Source organism: Balaenoptera physalus (genome assembly GCF_965194825.1).
Source record: "Balaenoptera physalus genome assembly, chromosome: 15".
NCBI lineage: Eukaryota > Metazoa > Chordata > Mammalia > Artiodactyla > Balaenopteridae > Balaenoptera > Balaenoptera physalus.
The window spans coordinates 12,600,651-12,617,296 of record NC_138894.1 but is presented as its reverse complement, the minus strand read 5'-3'; the positions used below and the strand labels follow the sequence as shown (position 1 = coordinate 12,617,296).

At 40.8% G+C, this 16,646-nt stretch overlaps 1 protein-coding gene across 1 annotated transcript in view; it reads left to right on the top strand.

Moving 5' to 3' along the window:
* Positions 1-16,646, top strand: part of BUB1 (BUB1 mitotic checkpoint serine/threonine kinase) — a 37,475-nt gene that overhangs the window by 16,308 nt on the left and 4,521 nt on the right. Inside the window, 8 exon segments of the mRNA XM_082426200.1 lie at positions 1,093-1,221; positions 1,318-1,428; positions 2,168-2,267; positions 3,187-3,268; positions 4,272-4,446; positions 8,873-8,960; positions 13,441-13,676; positions 15,189-15,488. Coding sequence (XP_082282326.1) covers positions 1,093-1,221; positions 1,318-1,428; positions 2,168-2,267; positions 3,187-3,268; positions 4,272-4,446; positions 8,873-8,960; positions 13,441-13,676; positions 15,189-15,488 — 1,221 coding nt within the window.

Below are 16,646 nucleotides of genomic sequence, written 5' to 3'. Positions count from 1 at the left end.
TGGAATCCTTTGGAAACTTGATTTGTGAAAACTTTCTTATTAAACTTCTCAGCAGATTAACCTAAAACCAGAGTCATCTTTAATATGTTGTGAAGAAGGAAAGGTGATTAAAAGTTTAATTAGGAGTGTTATACTTCTGTTCGGTACTACTTTGTTAGAGGTATTTGCATAAAAGTTTTATAAATAAAGTAAGACACATGGATTGGGTCTTCATTCCCCCCACTCCTTCATGTACTGTGCCATCCTTTCCAATGACAGTTTAGTGGGAGCAGAGCTACTTGCAAAAGCAGTGACACCTACATTTAACCAGGACCTAACTGGGCACTAGTAGAAGCCAGGCACTGTTCTAGGTAGTGAGAGATGCAGTCACGAACAGAAAGGACAGAAATCCCCACCCACGAAGAGGGGGAAAGGAAGTGTGGCTGTTGGTGGGGGAGGGGCCAGAGGTTGAAATTTCAGGGACAACTGGGAAAGACCCTCACAAAGAAGGTGATATCTGGGTAGAGACCTGACGGGGGGGAGCCACCCACACAGCCCTTGGAAGCCTGGTTTAGGTGGAGGGAACAGCAAGGGCAGAGCCCTCAGGCAGGAATATCCCTGAATTGTTTGGAGCACAACAGAGCGGCCAGTGGCTGCAGGGAGCAGGGGAGGAGGAGGAAGGTGAGGTGGGAGCCGAGAGGCTCAGGCTGTGCAGGGCCGTGTACGCCATTGTTGGGACCCGGCTGAGGGAGATGGAAAGCCAATCCTAAGATATACAACGTCACTATTAACTATTTCTTGGGTATAGTGGAGCAAAGAGGGCTATTTATGACCAGTCTGCTAATTTGATATGATCTTAGATGAAACCACTTAATCTCTTTGAGCTTTTATTTCCTTTTTTGTAAACGGATACTTCTTGCCTTACCTACCTCGTGGGACTATTATAAAGAGAAAAATGAAAGATATGAAAGCATGGTAGTAATGGAAGTCCTTAGTGAGGATTATCAAGAATAATACAAATGTATAATAAGTATAATAAGTTTCTTAAATTTGCCTTCTAAGCTATTCTGATTTCTCTACTGATGCTGCATTTTGTCCCCATTTCTTTAATAGGGTGTGAAACACAGAAGGTTGTTAACACAAGTTCTTTTCACACAACTCCTAACACATCACTGGGACTGGTTCAGGCAACACCATCCAAAGTGCAGCCGTCACCCACCGTGCACACAAAAGAAGCATTAGGTATGTAAGGCCTTTTGTTTGAATGTGTAGCATCTGACAACAAATTAATGAAAGCTCTTTTGCAGCCATGTTTACCATTATTTCTCTTCTTTTAAGGTTTCATCATGAATATGTTTCAGGCTCCTACACTTCCTGATGTTTCTGATGACAAAGATGAATGGCCATCTCTAGGTCAAAATGAAGATGCATTTGAAGCCCAGTTTCAAAGTAATAACAGATTGTTTAATAGCTGCTAAGTGGATAGCGTTGTGGGTGGTTGCCCACAGAAATAGCAAGGATTATACAAGAAGTGGTCCTGCCCTTGGTTAGCTTGTCACATAAGGGCATGGAGTTTGTGAAATAAAAAATACAATGTTGTTTGGTAAGGTACTCAATGTGTGCCGTAGACTTGGTTTGTTTCTTAAAAAATAATAAATAGTAAGTGCTAAAGAAGGACAAAATCCGCATGGGTAGGAATGGCCAGGAAGGGCTGAGTAGTTGAGGGATACTTGAGCCTTGCCCAGCAGAGGAATGTTCGGGCTGGAGTGTTGGGAGCCAGGACTAGCCCACCTTTGTCTAGAGTCAGAGGATTTGTGCTGGAAGCCAGAGGGAGATCACGATGAAGATAAATATAGAGCTAAGAGCTTAGTTCCTCCTTGTAGGAAAGCAAAGACATGGAGAACTTTATTCAGTGTCAGTGACCATAGCAATGTGTTTGGAGAACGGCAAACGCTGCTTTATGTGTGGCAGGAACTCAAGACCGGAGGCTCACGTGCTAACCCTTGTGACCATAGTCCCTTCATGTCACTGCAGAGTGACTTACCTCATTGCCTAGTATTTCAAAAACTGACATCAGTTGTTTTCTGTAAGCTCTTATTCCATTTTCTTATTTGTAGTTGAAGTTGCACCTAAAGGATAGTGTTTTTGTCCTATTATAATAATTAACTGCAATTTTTTACCCTTGCAGAAAATGCAACATCTTCTGGGGCTTGGGGAGTCAATAAGATTATCTCTTCTCTGTCAACTGCTTTTCCCGTGTTCGAAGATGGAAACAAAGAAAATTATGGGTAAAGAAATATCTGGTTAAGATAACACTGGGGGAGATGCATGTTGCCATAGTGACAGGGACAGTGCGGAGATCCCTCCAGGAGTCCAGGGTGGTGAGCTGGTGAGAGAACAGGACCTGCCGCTCAAATGGTCTGGGCCCCAGCCCCAGCTCTGCCACAGATGAGCCTTTTGACCACATGACCGGGAGATTGTTGCTGAAGTTCTTTTCCAGATCTGCAGAGTTCTGGGGGGTTACAAGAAAGTAGTCCTTCCATAACAAAAGTATTTGTTACAAAAGGAAACCATATGGTTATAAATCATCAGAGAACCAAGGGATCCTATAGATTTGAAATTGTATTAGCTGTAAATGAATTCACCAGTACAGGTATCCATACATGCTCTGTATATATTTGCAGGATTGATAAAGTAGAAAAGGAAGTGGCTTATGTTGGATCACACTGCAGAGAACATTTGTTTTAAGGCTGAGCCCCATCAGGGTAGAGTAGGGTAGCACCAGGAAGTTTCACCATTAATAATTTAAACCGTGAAAGAGAGGTGTGAACTAAAGGTATCATGGTATAGAAGAGATTCATGTTCTGTAGCTAGACCAAGCACTGGGAATAAGAAATAAAACGTATGGCATCCATGCCATTCTGTTGGCCACGGCCCTAACTCTTTTTTTGTCCTTAAAACTTAAAACTCAGTGCAATAGAGAGTTCTGTATTTTCCACCCTCTCTTAAGTAACTGTAGATCTACTTTTATATACATAGTCAAGTTAATTCAACCTGCACTCAGTTTTGCTGTAAAAGTAAGAAATATGTGTATAAATATTAACTAAATAGGATAAGGGGAGAATGTTTTTAACACTCTAACTTAAGTGGTAGAATTTATTTCCTTAACATATTTTGCTGTTTGTAATTTTGCAAATCTCTCCTTAGATTACCACAGCCTAAAAATAAGCCCACAGGAGCCAGGACCTTTGGAGAACGCTCGATGTGGAGGTTCCCTTCAAAACCAAATGTAAGTAAATCTCTGCTTCATCCATGAAATGGGTCCCGCAACCCTTTTCTTTTAATTTTACCAAATGCTTGTGCCAGTCAAATGAGATGGTGTATTTTAAAAACTGTGCTGAAAAAATAAAATATTATGTGAAAATTAAGTTTTATAGAACATTATTCTATAATTATTTGCAAATCTATTATGCACCACACATTAAGATAGATATAGAAACTGAAAAATGAGTTTGATATGATCCTTGCCCTCTAAGAGCCTTCCCTTTAGACAGGAGGAACCACTGGGGGCATATGTATTTTTCCTAGACCTAAGAAGTTTGATACAGGCTATATGGGAACTATGTATTATCTTTGTAATTCCTCTGTAAATCTAGACTTTTCAAATTAAAAAAAGAAAAGAAAAGTAGGGACTTGCCTGGTGGTCCAGTGATAAAGAATCTGCCTTACAATGCAGGGGACACGGGTTCGATCCCTAGTCAGGAAACTAAGATCCCACATGCCGCGGGGCAGCTAAGCCCACACGCCACAACTGCTGAGCTTGCGCGCCTCAACTAGACAGCCTGCGTGCCGCAAACTACAGAGCGTACGCGCCCTGGAGCCTGCGTACCACAACTAGAGAAGAGAAAACCCTCATGCCACAACTAGAGAGAAGCCCGCGTGCCACAATGAAGATCCCGTTGCCGCAACTAAGACCTGATGCAGCCAAAAATAAATAATAAAATAAATGAATGATAAACCTTTTTTAAAAAAAAGTAAAAATCGGTAAACAAAACGTGACTCTTGCATGTGATATAACTCCACTGGAGTGTGCTAAAGATGAAGTGTCCCAGTTCTGGGGAAAAGAACAGACCCACGATGTCCTTGGCTCTGTGTTAGTCAGGGGTTACATCCATTTCTTCGAAAAAATTAAAATTCCTCATTTTTTTGAATCTTAAAAAGTATTAATGTGTTAAATTACATCTATGAAACAAGGAGATTGCTGCTTTTTTTCCGTTCATCTTTCGTTGTAGGAAGTACCTCACACTGACGAGTTTTTGGATGATTCAACCGTGTGGGGTGTCCGCTGCAACAAAACCCTGGCGCCCAGTCCCAAGAGCCCGGGAGACTTTACGTCTGCTGCACAGCTGGCATCTACGCCCTTCCACAGACTTCCGGTGGATTCAGTGCACCCTCTAGAAGATAAAGGTGTGCCTTACACTATCTTAGTGTCTTCTGCCAACTTCAGTTCTTTTACTATTATAGTTTTCTTCTTGAAAATTCTAAATGGAAAATTTGAAAATCATAAAGAGGAAACTTAAAATCCATTCACTGTATTATTACATATATGGTTTTTGGTTTTGGCATAATGTCTTTCTAAAGTCTATGTGCATTTTAAAAGTTTAATAACTTAGATTATAGGTAGAACGGGAGAAAAATCTGTAGAAGCATTTAAAGGCAAAGATACAAAGTCCAACCCATTTGTGTGGGATATAGCTTTATTTCATGTTTTACAACAAACAAAATAGCCACTACAGACAGACTTGAATGTTAAAAATATGAACATTTTATTTTCTAATTTGATAAGAGTAACAAACAGCAAATTTTAATCCTTGATATGTATCTACAAATTTTATTACTTTAGAGATGTAGCCAAGTACTATACTCAGAAAATCATATTTAAAAATTTTTTAGTGATCTGATAAAACTCACAGATGGTCCTCATTTTCCCCAAACATAACATTCTCATATCAAAGATCTTTATACATATGAACTGAAGCTTAATGAATGACACAGTTATTGAATACAGATAATTATTACCTATTAAATACCATCCTGCAAAATAAATACAGGCATACCTTGTTTTATTGCACTTTATTGCCCTTCGCAGATACTGGATTTTTTTTTACAAATTGAAGGTGTGTGGCAGCCCTGTGTCAAGCAGCCTATTGGCGCCATTTTTCCAGCAGCATTTACTCACTTTGTGTCTGAGTCACATTTTGGTAATTCTCGCAATATTTCAAACTTTTCCTTACTGTTATATTTGTTATGGTGATCTGCTGTCAGTGGTCTTTGATGTTACTGTTGTAACTGTTTTGGGGTGCCACGAACCTCACCCACAGAAGATGGTGAACTTAATCAGTGGTCGTTGTGTGTGTTCCTTGACTGCTCCACCCGCTGGTCGTTCCCTGTCTTCCTCACTCTCCTCGGGCCTCTCTCTTCCCTGAGACACAACAATATTGAAATTTAGACCAGTTAATAACCCTACAATGGCCTCTAAGTGTTCAAGTGAAAGGAAGAGTTGCACATCTCTCACTTCAAATCCAAAGCTAGAAATGATTAAGCTTAGTGAGGAAGGCATGTCGAAAGTCCAGTTAGGCCAAAAGGTAGGCCTCTTTCACCATGTGGATGCAAAGGAAAAGTTCTTGAAGGAAATTAAACGTGCTACTCCAGTGAACATATAAATGATAAGAAAGCAAAACAGCCTTATTGCTGATATGGAGAAAGTTTGAGTGACCTGGATAGAAGATCAAACCAGCCACAACATCCCCTGAAGCCAAAGCCTAATCCAGAGCGAGGCCCTAACTCTCTTCAGTTCTATGAAGGCTGAGAGGTGAGGAAGCTGCAGAGGAAACGTTTGAAGGTAGCAGAGGTTGGTTCATGAGGTTTAAGGAAACAAGGCATCTCTAGAACATAAAAGTGCAAGGTGAAGCAGCAAGTGCTGATGCAGAAACTGCAGCAAGTTATCCAGAAGATCTAGCTAAGATCATTAATAAAGGTGGTTATACTAAACAACAGGTTTTCAAAGTAGATGAAACAGCCTTCTATTGGAAGAAGTTGCCATCTAGGACTTTCATAGCCAGAGAGGAGAAGTCAAGGTCTGGCTTTAAAGCTTCAAAGGACAGGCTGACTTTCTTGTTAGGGCTAACGCAGCTGATGATTTTAAGTTGAAGCCAATGCTTGTTTACCATTCCAAAAGTCCTAGGGCCTTTAAGAATTATGCTTAATCTTTTCTGGCTGTTCTCTATAAATGGAACAGCAAAACCAGATGACAGCAAATCTGTTTACAGCGTGGTTTACTGAATATTTTAAGTCCACTGTTAAGACATACTGCTCAGAAGATTCCTTCCAAAATAGTACTGCTCATTGACAACGGACCTTGTCATCCAAGAGCTCCGATGGTGATGTACAATGAGATTATTTCCATGCCTGCTAACACAACATCCATTCTGCAGCCCATGGATCAAGGAGTAATTTAGACTTTCAAGTCTTATTATTTAAGAAATACATTTCAGGGACTTTCCTGGTGGTCCAGTGGTAAAGAATCTGCCTTCTAATGCAGGGGACGCAGGTTTGATCCCTGGTCAGGGAACTAAGATCCCACGTGCTGTGGGGCAACCAAGCCCACGCGCCTCAACTAGAGAGATGCCCATACGCCGTGACAAAGATCCTGCCTGCCACAACGAAGACCTGATGTAGCCTAAATAAATTAATTTTTTAAAAAAAAGGAAATACATTTCATAAGGCTATAGCTGCCATAGACTGTGATTCCTCTGATGAATCTGGGCAGTCAATTGAAAACCTTCTGGAAAGGATTCACCATTCTAGATGCCATTAAAAACATTTCTGATTCATAGGAAGAGGTCAGAATATCAACATTATCAGGAGTTCGGAAGAAGTTGATCCCAACCCTCATGGATGACTTTGAGGGGTTCAAGACTTCAGTGGAGGAAGTAACTGCAGATGTGGTGGAAATAGCAAGAGAACTAGAATTAGAAATGGAGCCAGAAGGTGTGACTGAATTGCTGCAATTTCATGATAAAAAGTTAATGGACGAGGAGTTGCTTCTCATGGATGAGCAAAGAAAGTGGTTTCCTGAGATGGAATCTATTCCTGGTGCAGATGCTGTGAAGATTATTTTTTTTGTTTTGTTTTATTTTTTATTTTTTTATTTTTTAGTAGTTTTTATTGGAGTATAGTTGCTTTATGTGAAGATTGTTGAAATGACAACAAAGGATATAAAATACTACACAAACTGAGTTGATAAAGCAGCGGCAGAGTTTGAGAGGATTGACTCCAATTTTGAAAGAAGTTCTACCGTGGGTAAAATGCTGTCAAACAGCATTGCATGCTACAGAGAAATCGTTCATGAAAGGAAGAGTCAATCGATGCGGCAAACTTCACTGTTGTCTTATTTTAAGAAACTGCCACGGCGACCCCAACCTTCGGTAGCCACCAGCCTGATCAGTCAGCAGCCACCAACATCGAGGCAAGACCCTCCACCAGCAAAAAGATTACGACTCCCTAAAGACTCAGATGATGATTCGCATTTTTTAGCAATTAACTGTTTTTTAATTGAGGTATGCACATTGTTTTTTTAGACATAATGCTATTGCACACTTAAGACAGTGTAAACATAACTTCTATATGCACTGGGAAACCAAAAAATTCGTGTGACTCGCTTTATTGTGATATTCGTTTTATTGCAGTGGTCTGGATACAAACCCACAATATCTCTGAAGTGTGCCTGTACTATGAGATCTGGGACTGCTTTACCCTTTTCTGCTAATTTACTAGCCAAACGCTATCACTGCTGGCATTTTTTTTTTTTTAATAGCAGTTTTCACTGAAGCAATAGTGAAAGAACTGCAAAAGAATTTCATTCCCCTGGATGAAAGCTTATTGTAATGTGAAGTCTGAGCCTATAGGCCTAAAAGTTTTTAACTAAGGAGTAAACATTTTTTCTTACTGTACTAACCAAATATATTTCTTTCCTGAATTTTAAAGGAGGATTTCGTTGAAACTTGGACAATTGCCAAGTGCTATCACAGACTTGCTACTTTAATTCTAAAAATTTAAAGCCTTTTCAATTTGGAAAACTTAATCTGTTTAACAGTCAAGAGTCTTTCATAAAGTCAATATTGACCTTTCTTAGTGTACTTGCCCCTTTGATTGTATAAATGGAAGCTAATGTTCTAGTACTAAAAAGTGTTAGCACCTGTTCAGTGAAGCAGTATCTGATAAAATTTAATCTAGTGTAATAGTTGGCTCTATATTGTATTAGTATCACTTGGTGGAAGTATGCTCTGTATTTCTGCCCTATCTAGGTTGTCTCTCCATAGATAGATTTCTTTTTTTAATTAAAGGGAGTGATAGTAAGTATTGCCAGGTTACTTTCTGGTGTAACACTCTGAGTCAGTTCAGTCAACTAAATGCTGACTAAATAAGGCAAGTTAGACTGAAAGACGCCAAAATCTCTGCCCTCCACAAGCGTTTCAGCCTTTTATTCTCCATGGCCTTGGCATCGGCTTCTCCTCAGACAGGGTGTGCGCACTGCCACCCGTAACTTCCCGTGGTCTGGTCATCCTCCCACGGCGGACCTGCTGCTCTCTGGACTCTTTTCTCTTGAAGGATTGTATGGATTAGATGTGTAAGGTTGAAACGCTCACATATAACAGTAGAATTTTTTAAAGTGATTTTTTTTCCCCATTTTTTAAACCTAGTACATTTTACCATGGAATACTGTTTTGAAATTATAATGAAAGTCAGTGTAAAAAGGAATCCTGGACTTTATAACCATATAAAATCATATGTGTGTGTATAATGTCCATCTCTACTTTTCTGTATATTTCAGAAAATGTGGTAGCAGAACAGTACACCCATGTGACTTTGGATTCTTGTGAAAGAAACAAGATGGAACCCTTGAAAGAGAGAAAGTTCAGGTATTGTGTGGGTGCATGTGGTCCTGTCTCTCTCCCTTTTCATTCTAGCTTGCTTTTCTTTTTTTTAATTTTATTTATTTATTTGTTTATTTATTTATGGCTGTGTTGGGTCTTCATTTCTGTGCGAGGGCTTTCTCTAGTTGCGGCAAGTGGGGGCCACTCTTCATCGCGGTGCGCGGGCCTCTCACTATCGCAGCCTCTCTTGTTGCGGAGCACAGGCTCCAGATGCGCAGGCTCAATAATTGTGGCTCACGGGCCTGGTCGCTCCGTGGCATGTGGGATCTTCCCAGACCAGGGCTCAAACCCGTGTCCCCTGCATTGGCAGGCAGATTCTCAACCACTGCGCTACCAGGGAAGCCCCTAGCTTGCTTCTTAAGCTGTAATGGAATACCTCATTCCAGCCCTTCTTTAAGGGCTGCCAGAGTTTTTATCAACTCAGAGCTTTAAGTCAGAAGGTACTCTCTGTACATATAAATACAATGACATTTGGTACACCAGGGCAGTGAGAGAAGCAGCTGGGGTAGCAGAGAATCCCTGGGGAAACTGTTCCTGTGACTGACTTCCACTGATTTGGGGAGCAGAACTGCAGATGCTCTTGCCAGCCAAAGACTGTGACATATAAAGACTATTGCAGAACTGAGCAAACAACGAATTGCTTCTGTATACCCATTATAATTGAGAAAATCAATAACTTTCTTTTTTTTTCTTCTTTTTGGCTGCGTTGGGTCTTCGTTGCTGCGCGCAGGCTTTCTCTAGTTGTGACGAGCAGGGGCTACTCTTCATTGCGGTGCATGGGCTTCTCATCGTGGTGGCTTCTCTTGTTGCGGAGCACAGGCTCTAAGTGCATGGGCTTCAGTAGTTGGAGCACACGGGCTCCAGTAGTTGCAGCACGTGGGCTCAGTAGTTGTGGTGCACGGGCTCTAGGGCGAGGGGGCTTCAGTAGTTGTGGCGCTCGGGCTTAGCTGCTCCACGGCATGTGAGATCTTCCCAGACCAGGGATCAAACGCGTGTCCCCTGCATTGGCAGGCGGATTCTTAACCACTGCACCACCAGGGAAGTCCTAATAACTTTCTTTTAAGAGGAGGAAGATAGAATGTTTAAGCCTCTTAGGTTCTGATGCAAAATACAGACTTACCATACATACACTAATGCTTTGCAGAAGTAAAATTCTGCCATATTTGAATAGTCTGGTGAATGTAATAGACACTAAAAGTAGCTACAATCTTTTGAGTATTTATTATATTCCTGCACAGCACTTAACGCTTATCATGTACTGCACCCTTTAACTAACCCTTATAATAACTTTAGTTGTAGGAACTATTCTTTTCCAGCATTACAGATGAGGAAACCAGATCCAGAGGACTAAATAAAGGACCTGAAGCCATACGGCTTCTGCTTTGCAGCCCTGGGATTTGAACCCCTATCTCTGATTTCAGAATCCTCTCTCTCACCACTGTGCTGTACTGCTTCTTATTATCAAAAACCTCTTCTTGAACTAAGACCCCAGTAAATAAATGATTGGATAAAGGACATGAGCAGAACTTACAAAAGAAAAATTAATGAATAAACATGTAGAAAAGGGTTAACTCACTAGAAATAAAATTAATGCAAATTAAGTAGGTTTTGCCTTTTAATTTAAAATTTTACTCAGTGGGCATAGTCTATTACTGCCCACCAGGAATCTTCCTTTGTGCAGCTAAACTTTTGACCCATAAGACTACCATAAACCACACTTGGCATAAGATTAATTTAGGTGTATATAGGACAGAAATCACTGTTGCCAGCAGGGTAATACTGTCCAAGAAACTATTGTCTTTGACTGCATGTGACAGTTAAGCTGCAAGGAAACAAGACTCATGTGGGGAGACACCCAGGGACAGAGGCTTCCTTAGCTTCGAAACCTTATTCCCAGGGAGTCAGTGGCTCTTGCAACACTCCATAGATTTAGTTTCCAGAGTCCCCCCCAGGGACAGGCCCATTACGAGAATCATTACACCTGAAGCCTGAATCTATGGATTCCCGGCACATGTTCATAATTCTCCCAGTCTAGATACAGCTATTTTTTATCATAAGCATTGATGACAGTGATACCTTACCTTTTCAGTTTTCAGTGGAGAAGGGGAAGAGCTAGAAAGTTAACCAAAATTCACAGTTTTGTGGAGAAGGGAAAAGGATTTTATTCATCGTTTATGCACCCACAGTAATTTGGGCACTCATGTTGCTAGTAGCAATGTACATGGGTTTGGAAACACATCTGTTTTGTTTTAATATAAAATATTGGAAATATGTTCAATATCTAAGAACAAGGGAATTGTTACACTTCATCACACATCCACTGGATTAAATGGTGTACAGCATTAAAATCCACAGTAGAACTGTGGAGAAACCCAGCAGACACCACCTTTCCCAAATAATCAGGCTAACGTCACCCGTGATGACACATGGTGATGTCACGGGAGGAGAAGGGCGCGTCACCTCTCTGATATTCTCCCCAAACCAATACTCACAGTCTAGTCAGGAGGAAAACAAGAGAACCCCAAATTGAGGGACAGTCTACAAAATAGCTGGCCAGTACTCCTCAAAACCGACAAGGTCTTAGGAAACTAGGAAAGACTAAGAAAGTGTGAGAGAGGAGAAGAGAGTAAGGAGGCTGACAACTAATGCAGCATGGTGTCCACGATTGGATCCTGGAGCAAACACGGGGCCTTGTGGAGAACCTGGCGAGATCCAAACGAGGTCTGGAGGTTAGTCAGTAGTAATCTGACAAAGGTTGGTTTATTGGTTTTGACAAGAGAGCCACTTTAATGTGAGGTGGTAACATTAGAGGAAATTGGTGAGGAGCATATGGGAATTCTCTTTTATCTCTGTGACATTTCTTTAAATCTAAATTCCAAAATTAGTTTATTTTTTTAAAAATTCATGGTAGGAAAAACGCCTGTGTCAAAAGGTAAAAAATGCAACATGAAGTTGCGTGAATTCATTTGTATAAAAATATATACTCTTGCATCTGTTTGTAGATATGTGGATCTAAAGGTGCGGAGAGAATATGAGTGTGGAGACGTATGTACAGTCCAAACTTGTTATTTGCATTGGTTCTTTTCTATAAAATCACTGCAAACACTGAATTAGCAAATACTGATCCATTGCTTCTAGGGGAAATACACAGTTAGGATTCTACAAGCCTCTGGTCACAGCACTTTGTTTAAAGACACTTATTTAGGGCTTCCCTGGTGGCACAGTGGTTAAGAATCTGCCTGCCAATGCAGGGGACACGGGTTCGAGCCCTGGTCTGGGAAGATCCCACATGCCACGGAGCAACTAAGCCTGTGCGCCACAACTACTGAACCTGCGCTCTAGAGCCCACGAGCCACAACTACTGAGCTCGCGTGCCACAACTACTAAAGTCCGCGCACCTAGAGCCTGGGCTCCACAACAGGAGAAGCCACCGCAATGAGAAGCCCGCGCACTGCAGTGAAGAGTAGCCCCCGCTCACCGCAACTAGAGAAAGCCCATGTGCAGCAACGAAGACCCAACACAGCCGAAAATAAATAAATAAAATAAATAAATTTATATTAAAAAAGAGACACTTATTTAATATATACTATTGATTCATTAACATTGAACTCATGGCCAACAGCACTGTAACCCATGCCTGAACGAAACTTATCCAACACATATTTTCTCCACAAGACACGTCACAGCCTTCTTGCACTTAGGAACGCTTGACAGCACTTGAGCACTACACTTGGGGAACAGTTAAACAGCTAAATCACCAACTAAAAGCACAAAAATGCAAGAAAAAGAAACACCCCACATCGCTAACTACACTGTGAAAGGACAACGTTTACAGTATGAGCCGAAAGGAGAAGGCAGAGCGTCACCTTGCTCGACCTCACCTAGGAACATAAATGTTGAGTGACTCAAATTTTTCGTTGTTCTGCACGTCCTGAGATGACAGCAAAAGCACCATGAGTGTTGTTTGCGGTAACAAATAAATATTTGCATGTAGGTGAATTCACAGGTATGGACTCCTTGAGGAAGGAGGATCGACTGTGTGTGTGTGTGTGGAAATGTACTGGTGTTAGGTTGTTGGACTACGGCTGACATTTTCTGTTTGTTTCAGTGTTATAAAAGAAGCCATTTTTGGAATAAAATATTCAGTCTATTACAGTAGTGATGCTTAGAAGACAACTTGAGAAAATAAACCCTTTCCTACCAACATCTCCTACTAAAGAATATCCCATGTGTCACCTCACCTATTTAATATATAATCACGTTTATTTTATTTCTATTCATACTGTACGAGCTGTGTATCTGCATATATTTGTATGAAGAAAATGCTGTAATAAACTCTTTGTGAAGCAGTTTTGAAATCTCATTCCTAGAATGAAAAGGAAACTGTTTTGTGGGATTTTTTTGTGTTCAAACCCAATAAAGCTTGTAATCATGTGTGTTTATCTTGTCCCTTTAACACATCCAGTCCAATTGAAGAGAAAAGCCCAGAACCAGCGTTCCCCACAGATGTCTCTTCAGCATCCTTGCTCCGTCTGAGCCAACCTGCTGCAGCTGTGCTGACCAGCGAGGCAGAGCGGGGCCTCAAGTCCTGTAAACTCACAGACCCTGACTTTGCCCCTGCAGAGGATCCAGCAGACGCCAATGCCAGGTTCCAGGCAGAACCAATGCAGACTGGCTTGCTTGGGAATATCGACACTCCAGGTATGAACAGATGCTCATTCTTAATTGTTCCCTGAATAAGGACAATAGCCTGTTAAAAGCTGTTCCATGAAAAAAGCTCAAGGAGCAGGGCCTTGAATGCCGTTGAGTAGAACGCAAGTTCAGACAAACTTGCATGCTGTATCACCGTGCATACAACAGTAACATACTTGAAGGGCTAATTAATTTGTTTTAATTTTAAAAGGTATCAACTACTGTTGGAAAAGAGAACTGGAATTGGAGGGCCCATTATGCCAGGCGTTTAATCTAATACTGTTATCCCCATTTTACAGAAAAGTAAACAGGCTCAGGGTTAAAGGACCCCGCCCCCACCCCAAGGTTACACAGAAACAATCTTAACAGTGGACAAGAGCACAGACTCTGGAGATGGACTAGCTAGATTCTAATCCTAGCTCCCCCTCTTAGGCTGTCTTGTGATCTTGGCCAAGATTATTTCAATTCTCTGTGGCCCTGTTTCCCATAAAGTGGAGGGGTTGGCAGTACCTACTTTAGGGTCTTACTGTTAGGACCAAGTGAGTTACTAAACATCAAGGGCTCAGAACAGTGTCCCGCATCTGCTTAGCACTAGTAAATATCAGTCATGTTGGATTAGTCTTTGATAACTGCCACTAATAGAATTTTTTATAGCATTCTAAATTGGGCAGGAACTTTTTTCTTCCCTTTAGAAACGGTTTCTCTTTGTGTCTTTGTGGACCCAAATTATATCTCATACAGACAAATTGCACGTAGGTAGTATGTGTTAAAAGGCAGCGTGTTTTATAAATAGAAGTGGAAAGCAATTTAAAGAATATATATATGATCATGTTAGAAGTAACTAATCTCCAAGTTTGCCTTTAAGACATGTACCCATAATTGTGTTAAAGGCAAAATCTAGAATAGATGCCCTTGGTGTTAATTTCCTTTGTCCCAGCTGAATATTGATTTAAATTTGTAGATCTAAAATGACAGATAGGGCTTCCCTGGTGGTGCAGTGGTTGAGAACCTGCCTGCTAATGCAGGGGACACGGGTTCAAGCCCTGGTCTGGGAAGATCCCACATGCCACGGAGCAACTAGGCCCGTGAGCCACAACTACTGAGCCTGCGCGTCTGGAGCCTGTGCTTCGCAACAAAAGAGGCCACTATAGTGAGAGGCCCGCGCACCGCAATGAAGAGTGGCCCCCGCTTGCCGCAACTAGAGAAAGCCCTAGCACAGAAACGAAGACCCAACATAGCAACCAATCAATCAATCAATAAAAATAAATAAATAAATCTTAAAAGCAGAAACCTACCACTTAAAAAAATTAAAAAATAAAAAAAAAATAAAATGACAGATAATGAACTGTGCAGAAGTACCCATTTTGACTTTTGAAAATGGTTCTTTATTATTTGAATCAATGCTCTTTAAAGATAAGGCTTTTGAAAGCTTATTTAATGAATGTCTCCACTTGCTTTGTCTATGATTTATTTGGTAAAAGTGTTGGATACTGAATTCCTTTTCTTTTTTGTTCCTTTAAGACTTCACTGTTGAGAATCCCTGGGATGATGAGTTGATTGTCAAACTTTTATCCGGACTTTCTAAACCAGTGAGTTCCTATCCAAATACTTATGAATGGCAATGTAAACTTCCAGCCATCAAGCCCAAGACTGAATTTCAACTGGGTAAGAACCATATGGGTAATAAAACTTCAAACTCTTTTTTTCTCTGTGGGAAGTTGATGTTTATTCCTGCTGGCACCACCCTCACCCCTCCCCCTCCTCCCCCTCCCCCACTTCCGTTAAAAAGTTTTATCTGTAGTATTAAGATGAGAACATTTTGTTAAGCCATGACTGTAGGATTTTGATTGCTGTGGGACTATAACTTATAAAGGGCAATTTGGCAATATCCACCAAAATTTCAAATGCATGTACTTTTAGACCCAGACATCCACTTTTAAGGATTTCCTGCAGATACACTTGGATACATTCAAAGTGAGGTGTGTGTAAAAGCAACAGATTGGAAACAACATAGGCATCTAAGGGGACTGCTTAAATAAATTATGGGACATCTCTACAGTAAGCTACAGCTCACTGTGCAGCTAGGGAATGATCTCCAGAACATGCTGCTAAGTGAAAGGGCAGACTAGTGTTATATGCTGCTTTTTATTTCTTAAAAAGGGGCAAGATAATATATATTCATATTTGATAGTATTTCCAGAGAACACTTGAAGGGTACTCAAAACTAATAAAAATGGTTAATTGTTAGTGGGAGGGGAAACAGGGTAGATGTGGATAACAATGGGAGCAAGACTTCTCATAATGTACTTTCCACACACACACACACACACACACACACACACACAGACACACACACATACACACACAGATTCCCCTATTATTAACATCTTGCATCGGTGTGGTACATTTGTTAAAGTTGATGAGCCAATATTGCTACATTATTATTAACTACAGTTCATAGTTTACATTAGGATTCATTCTTTGTGTTGTACATTCTGTGGGGTTTGACAGATGTGTAATGACATGCATCTGTCATTACAGTATCATACAGAACAGTTTCAGTGCCCTAAACCCCTGTGCTTCATCTATTCATCCCTTCCTCCCTCTACCTGAAACCCTAGCAACCACTAATCTCTTACCGCCGTCTCCGCATAGTTGTAATCATTACAGCATATAGACTTTTCAGATGGGCTTCTTTTGCTTAGCAATATGCATTTAAGTTTCCTCCATGTCTTTTCATGACTTGATAGCTCTTTCTTTTTCATCTCTGAGGAGTATTCCATTGTGGGAAGGTACTATAGTTTATTTATCCATTCACCTATTGAAGGGTATCTTGGTTGCTTCCAAGTTTTGGCAATGATGAATAAAGCTGCCGTAAACATTCCTGTACAGTTTTTGTGTGGACGTAAGTTTTCAGTTCATTTGGCTAAGTACTAAGGAGTGTGATTGCTGGATCATATAGTTAAGGCTATGTTTACT